At 47.9% G+C, this 6,867-nt stretch overlaps 1 protein-coding gene across 1 annotated transcript in view; it reads right to left on the bottom strand.

Moving 5' to 3' along the window:
- Window positions 1-159: 159 nt before the first annotated feature.
- The window catches only part of Ppara (peroxisome proliferator activated receptor alpha), a 61,365-nt gene continuing 54,657 nt past the window's right edge, over window positions 160-6,867 (bottom strand). The window contains exons 7-8 of the mRNA XM_005354396.3: window positions 4,996-5,443; window positions 160-2,317 (exon numbers count right to left, since the gene is read on the bottom strand). Coding sequence (XP_005354453.1) covers window positions 2,070-2,317; window positions 4,996-5,443 — 696 coding nt within the window. The 3' untranslated portion in view covers window positions 160-2,069. The remainder of the gene's footprint in view (window positions 2,318-4,995; window positions 5,444-6,867) is intronic.

A 6,867-nucleotide genomic window follows, 5' to 3' on the forward strand; every position in this document is an offset into this window, starting at 1 on the left:
GGGGATGTTATGGGATATTTGTACACGGTATGACAATGTAGTGCTGTGATTGGTGTAATAAAAAGCTGAATGGCCAATGGCTAGGCAGGAGAGGTACAGGCTGGATTTCCAGGGAGAGAAAGGAAGAAGGGGAGGAATCTCAGCACTCTAGAGACTCCAGGAGACATGAAGAGGAAACGGGAGGTCCAAGATGGAAGAGAGGTAATGCCACATGATAGAACATAGATTAATATAAATGGGTTAATTTAAGTTATAAGAGCTAGTTAGGAACGAGCCTAAGCTATGGGCCAAACTTTCATAATTAATCAGAAGTTTCTGTGTCATTATTTGGGAGTTGGCTGGCGGGACAGAAAAAGACTCATTCTATTTGTTTTTGTTTTGTTTTTTGAGACAAGGTTTCTTTGTGTAGCCTTGACTGTCCTAGAACTAACTCTGTAGACCAGGCTGGCCCTACTAGGCTGGACCCAAAACCCACAGAGGTCTACCTGCCTGTGCCTCCCGAGTGCGGGGATTAAAGATGTGCACAACCACCACTCAGCCATAAGTGTGCAAATCTTTTTTTTTTTTTTTTTGGTTTTTCGAGACAGGGTTTCTCTGTGGCTTTGGAGCCTGCCCTGGAACTAGCTCTTGTAGACCAGGCTGGTCTCGAACTCACAGAGATCCGCCTACCTCTGCCTCCCGAGTGTTGGGATTAAAGGCATGCGCCACCACTCAGCCATAAGTGTGCAAATCTTAAACCATGTCTTGACCCTAATTTTCCCTTTTTCCTACTTGAAATATCATGGCCATATTATTCGTTTTACTGTCTTCATAATGCTGATCTTGAATATTTTATCTGCATCAATATTTTTAAAAGAAAAACAGGGTCTCATGCAGTACAGACTAGAATCAAACTTAAGTGTGTATATGAAGGCGACCTTAAACATTTGCTGAGGTCACAGGCACGCGCCACCATGCCCAGCAGAAAGCAGCACTGGGGTTCAGTAAGCCCTCTACAGCCAGCTGAGCTACATCCCCCAACTCCCTGGCAGTATCCATCTTGATCATTCTTTAATAACAGATAATGTGACTTCAGAAGAGTCAAAATTTTCTAAAGATGGGAAGGGGCACAAAAGATACACCCTGATAGGAAAAATGCAGCCACCTTCTTGGAGGGCAGGTGCTGGCAGGTCCGTGAGGTCTGGGAATTCTCTGTGCCAACTGTTTCTCCTGAAGGTAGTCAGCACTGCTTGCCCAATGGGATGGAAGAAAAGGGACTTTATCATCTAATTCTTTGAAACAAAACAACAACAAAAACCCAATCAAGTGTTGTGAGATCTTCTACTGGGTACAGATAGAAGGGGAAGGACACCACACCCCTGCCTCTTGTTCTCCAGGGTGACCAGACCCTCCCGGCCTGGGTAGTAAAGTCACCTTTACCTTCTCCACTCCAGGGAGTATCTCCCCATCAAGATTTAAAAACAAAAAAGCCATAAAGTGTCATATTAAAGGAGCTGCCAGAGGGGGCCTAGAGGAGCGTTTACAGATCTTCTGCGACTCCTGGAATTGCTGTCATGCCAACATGCTATGGGGTTAACATGAACAGGATTGCAGAACTTGTTGCTCGCTCGGGCCTCATCCTGTCTTTGTGTATCAGACATTGGTTAAAAAGTGCAGATTAGTTTTTTCAGGATTTACAAGGGCACACACAGCCAGAAGGTCGGTGAGCAGAGACGAAAACACTCAGACTTTGAGGTTACACATTAATTACAGGGGCAAATTATAAACGCGATGTAGAGAAATGTGCATTGATTAGTGCGGGACCAGTTACGATCAGCCCGGGGATTGCCATTCCCTGTGATTGTCTGAATCCTATTAGCCTCCGCTCACCAGCGTTTGAGTAACAGGTGTTCTTAGAAGTGCCAATTCAGAGAGGAAAGACGTGGGAAGAGCCTGCATTACCTAGGCTCAGCCCTCTTCATCTCCAAGGGTAGGAGGGTGGTCGTCTGTGCAAATCCCCGCTCTCCTGTGTGGGGCTGCAGACCTCAGAGGTCCCTGGATGGTGGCAATGGCTGCCGTCTCAGGAGAAATCAGTACATGTCCCTGTAGATCTCCTGCAGTAGCGGGTGCAGTGCTGCGTCGGACTCGGTCTTCTTGATGACCTGCACGAGCTGCGCATGCTCCGTGACCAGCTGCCGAAGGTCCACCATTTTTTGAAGAAGTTTCGGGAAGAGAAAGGTATCATCGGGATGGTTGCTCTGCAGGTGGAGCTTGAGCACGTGCACGATACCCTCTTGCATCTTCTCAATGTATCCTATGTTTAGGAGGCCAGGCCGATCTATGCTCAAAAGAAGAGAGAGACGTCTGTGTGACCATCCGAGAGCCACTGGTCAGTGGAGGAGGCAAGTGTCACTGCTTATCGTGGCCCCGTGGAGAAGGCGCCTAGTGACCTTCATATGGTAACCTGACCAGAGGCCAGACAGACTTTTCCACAGTTGCTGGCTCTGATGGGGACAGACGTGACTGACGCTCCTAGCTCTTTACAGAGCCAGTACATGGTGCCACCTCCATCCCCCGTATAGTGCAGCCCCCATTTCTGGATTTGCCTGGCCTGACAGGCCCCAAATCATGCCACATCTTTGTGTAATGTAGGAAATGAAGTAATTCTTCCTGGAGGAAAGCTGTGAATTCTGCTGCCCACCAGTACTGAAGGAGTGCGGCTGATCAGGCTCTGCCTTAAAAAGCAACGTTATCAATACCTCCAGTGAGGCCCAGGTGGAGAGCAGACTGCGAAGTGATGGGGGGTGGGGAGATCATGGCTGGGCAGAATGCCAAGGAGCCCCTGGCGTTGGGAGAGCACACAGCAGGAAGTACCACTCCTCTCATCTGGTGGCCTTCCTGGGACAGTTTCAGGTCTTAGCCCATCCAGACAGCTGTGCCTTTTAAACCTCATCCACGCATGACCAGGCCTTAAGCTGCTAATGATGGTGGGTTGTTTTTTTTGGCATATGTATATGTATAGGGATAGAAAACATTTATAATATAGGAGTATTTATTTCATAATTCATGTTTGCCATTGGGAGCTGGTTTTCTCTTTCTACCTTTATGCTGTTCCAGAGAACAAACTAAGCGGTCAGGCTCGCTCAGCAAGGGCTTTCTTTATCCATGGGCCCAGCTCACTGGCCCTTATTTATGTTTGGAACATCTTACTGATAACATATGCTTATTTTATCTATTTTGTTTCCTGTTTCCAGAGGGGAGTGACATCTCTAAATCATATTATCAATTATTATGTCATTTGTATCAGTTTTTCCTTTACAGAAAGTTCAGAAATTTAATCTTAATATTTAAAAGCAAAGCAGATATCCTGGTAATCAAAACGTAGAGTATATACAATTTTAGTTTGATAATCTGGTTGAAATTTAAAATGTATCCTTTAACAAATTTATCTTGTTTTTTTTAAAAGTGGGTTTATTTTTATATACTTATTTTAATTGTGTGTGTGTATATGTGTGTGTGTGTGTGTGTGTGTGTGTGTGTGTGTGTTGGGAGGGTGGGGGACGCCCATGAGTACAGCTCTCTGGAAGACCCGAAGTGGGCATCAGATCCCCTGCAGCTGGAGTGATAGGCTACTGTGAGCTGTCTGACTGACATGAATTCTGGGAACTGAACTCGAGTTCTCTGCAAGAATAGCACATACTGGTAACCGATGAGCCATCTCTCCTGCCCCTGATGTGAGTTTTAACCTTCATTGGTTTAGAAGTAAAATAAATATAAATAACCAAGGTCTTTGTGTACATATGTATTTGTATTTTGTGTACGTATGTATTGATGAAATCGCTTGTTGTTTTTTGAGACAAGGTCCTCACCGGCTTGCAGCTCTTCACCAAGCAGGCTAACCTGGCTGTGCTGTGCAGCCAGCCCCAAGGATGTAGGTATCCCTGCCTCCGCAGCACTGGGATTACAAGAGCACACCCACACACCCAGCTTTTTTAAAATGTGTCAAACCCAGGTCCTCATGCTTGTGTGGCAAGCACTTTATTGACTGAGCCATCTTCCCAACCCCTTGGCTACGTTTTCCAATGGTAGAATGACCCACTCACTCTTTATAGTTTGAACTTCACCATGGCAAGTTTACTATTTTCCATACGGAGCAGTTCCCATAGCCACAGGGTGGGCGCAGGACAGCAGCCATGAAAGACTGTGTATGTGTAACTCTGCATGGCCTTGCTGCCCTCCCCCATCCACATGTAATCGCACAAAGGACCCCGACAAACGCTACAGATCTGTGGTGATTTCGTGCTTTAGGAGAGTAATGACGCGCCTTCAATCCAACTAGTCACCCGCCAGACAGTGACTGTGAAGGGCAGGATGGCTTCTGGCAGTTGGGAAGAACTGTCACCCGTAGCTCTATGCCAAGGCCAGGCAAGGTCAGCTGGGCTTACAGTAGGTGGATGACCTTCCTAGACCAGAGACAAGGCTATTTAAAGAAGCGCAGTGCTGAGCCAAATATCAGGGACCACAGGGCCAGCTTCCCCAGTGAGGCCCAGCTCTTCCTTCCCTGGGATTGTTCCTTCTGGCAAAGCAGACCTCGCAGCTGCTTCCGGTTAGCATGAATTAACATCAGTATTAACAGCACTGTACCTTACCCCTGCACTGTATTTTCCAGACTATTATCTACTACAATAATTATAATATCAATAGTACAAATTATCACTGTATATTATGTGTATCTAAGACACTTATATTTGATATAATTGTATTATCCGTGGAGCATGTATTTAATTTAGGCATATAACATGCCAATATGCATTAATAAATACTATAATAACGCAACCACGACATATAGTAGATATATTCTCAATTCTACTTGGCAGTAACTCGGGCTCAGACACCACCCCACCCTGGCATTGCCCACTTCACTGCATCAGAGCCCAGGCTGGCACCGTATCTACAACCGTTGAGTTCCTCCAGAGGAATAGCCTGTAAGTACTTAACAGTGGCATATCAACTTACCTCCACAGCAAATTATAGCAGCCACGAAAAGGGAAATGTCACTGTCGTCCAGTTCTAGGGCGTTGAACTTCATGGCAAAGTCAAACTTGGGTTCCATGATGTCACAGAACGGTTTCCTCAGGTTCTTTAGGAACTCCCGCGTGATAAAGCCATTGCCATACGCGATGAGCATCCCATCTTTGTTCATCAGGGAGGACAGCATTGTGAAGATGGCTTCATACACACCGTACTTTAACAAGGTTACTTGGTCATTCAGGTCCAAGTTTGCAAAGCCTGGGATGGCCTTGGCGAATTCGGTGAGCTCGGTGACGGTCTCCACGGACATGCACTGGCAGCAGTGGAAGATCCGCACTTCTGCCTCCTTATTTTGGATGCCATTGGCCACCATCTTGGCCACAAGCGTCTTCTCAGCCATGCACAAGGTCTCCATGTCATGTATGACGAAAGGCTACAAAGGAAGGTGCCAACGTCAATCAAGTGGCTACCCTATGACAAACTATGCAGTCCCCTTAAACATCAATGGACTAATGGGAAGCTACTGTGTCTAAGTCTCCAGGCTTGGTGCTGGGCTGATTCAAAATACATGTGTAGTGCAGACCTGTAATTGGGCAGCTTCAAAATCAGACAATCAAGGACTTGGTAGAAAACTAACAAATAAGTCAGTAAGGTAACAGTTGTCAGGGCCGGAGAGATAACTCAGCGGCCATTGCAGAGGATATTGGTTTGATTTCCAGCACACAACCGTTCCTAACTCCAGTTCCAGAGAATCTAATGCTGACCTGTGTAGCACCAGGCAGGAAGGAGGGGAGCAGACATATATACAGGCATGTATAAATATGCTAAACATGACTGGCTTTGTGTAGAAATAAACAAACAGGCCTTGTTCAGCTCTGTAGAGTGGGAGCGGTACCACCTCCCAGTGCAGAAGACACGGGCCTTGCATCAGTGGGCTATCCTGGAACAAGGGCCAAATCCCAGGCTGACTCCCTCTGTGCTACGGCATGATGGCACACACACCTGCAGGTCACCATGGCATCCACACCTGCAGGTCACCATGGCGTCCACACCTGCAGGTCTACCATGGTGTCCACACCTGCAGATCTACCATGGCATCCACACCTGCAGATTCACCATTACCACCCACACCTGCAGATCCACCATGGCATCCACACCTGCAGGTCATCATGGCATCCACACCTGCAGGTCACCATGTCATCCACACCTGCAGGTCACCATGGCATCCACACCAGCAGGTCACCATGGCATCCACACCTGCAGATCCACCATGGCATCCACACCTGCAGGTCACCAAGGCATCCACACCTGCTGGTCCACCACGGTGTCTGCACACCTGCAGGTTCTCCATAACACACATACACCTGCAGGTCACCATGGCATCCACACCTGCAGGTCTACCATGGTGTCCACACCTGCAGGCCACTATAGCATCCACACCTGCAGGTTCTCCATAACACACACACACCTGCAGGTCACCATGGCATCCACACCTGCTGGTCCACCACGGTGTCTGCACACCTGCAGGTCTACCATGGTGTCCACACCTGCAGGCCACTATGGCATCCACACCTGCAGATTCACCATTACCACCCACACCTGCAGATCTACCATGGCATCCACACCTGCAGATCTACCATGGCATCCACACCTGCAGGTCACCATGGCATCCACACCTGCAGGTCACCATGGCGTCCACACCTGCAGGTCTACCATGGTGTCCACACCTGCAGGCCACTATAGCATCCACACCTGCAGATTCACCATTACCACCCACACCTGCAGATCCACCATGGCATCCACACCTGCAGGTCACCATGGCATCCACACCTGCAGGTCACCATGTCATCCACACCT

Source organism: Microtus ochrogaster, chromosome 15 (assembly GCF_000317375.1).
Source record: "Microtus ochrogaster isolate Prairie Vole_2 chromosome 15, MicOch1.0, whole genome shotgun sequence".
NCBI lineage: Eukaryota > Metazoa > Chordata > Mammalia > Rodentia > Cricetidae > Microtus > Microtus ochrogaster.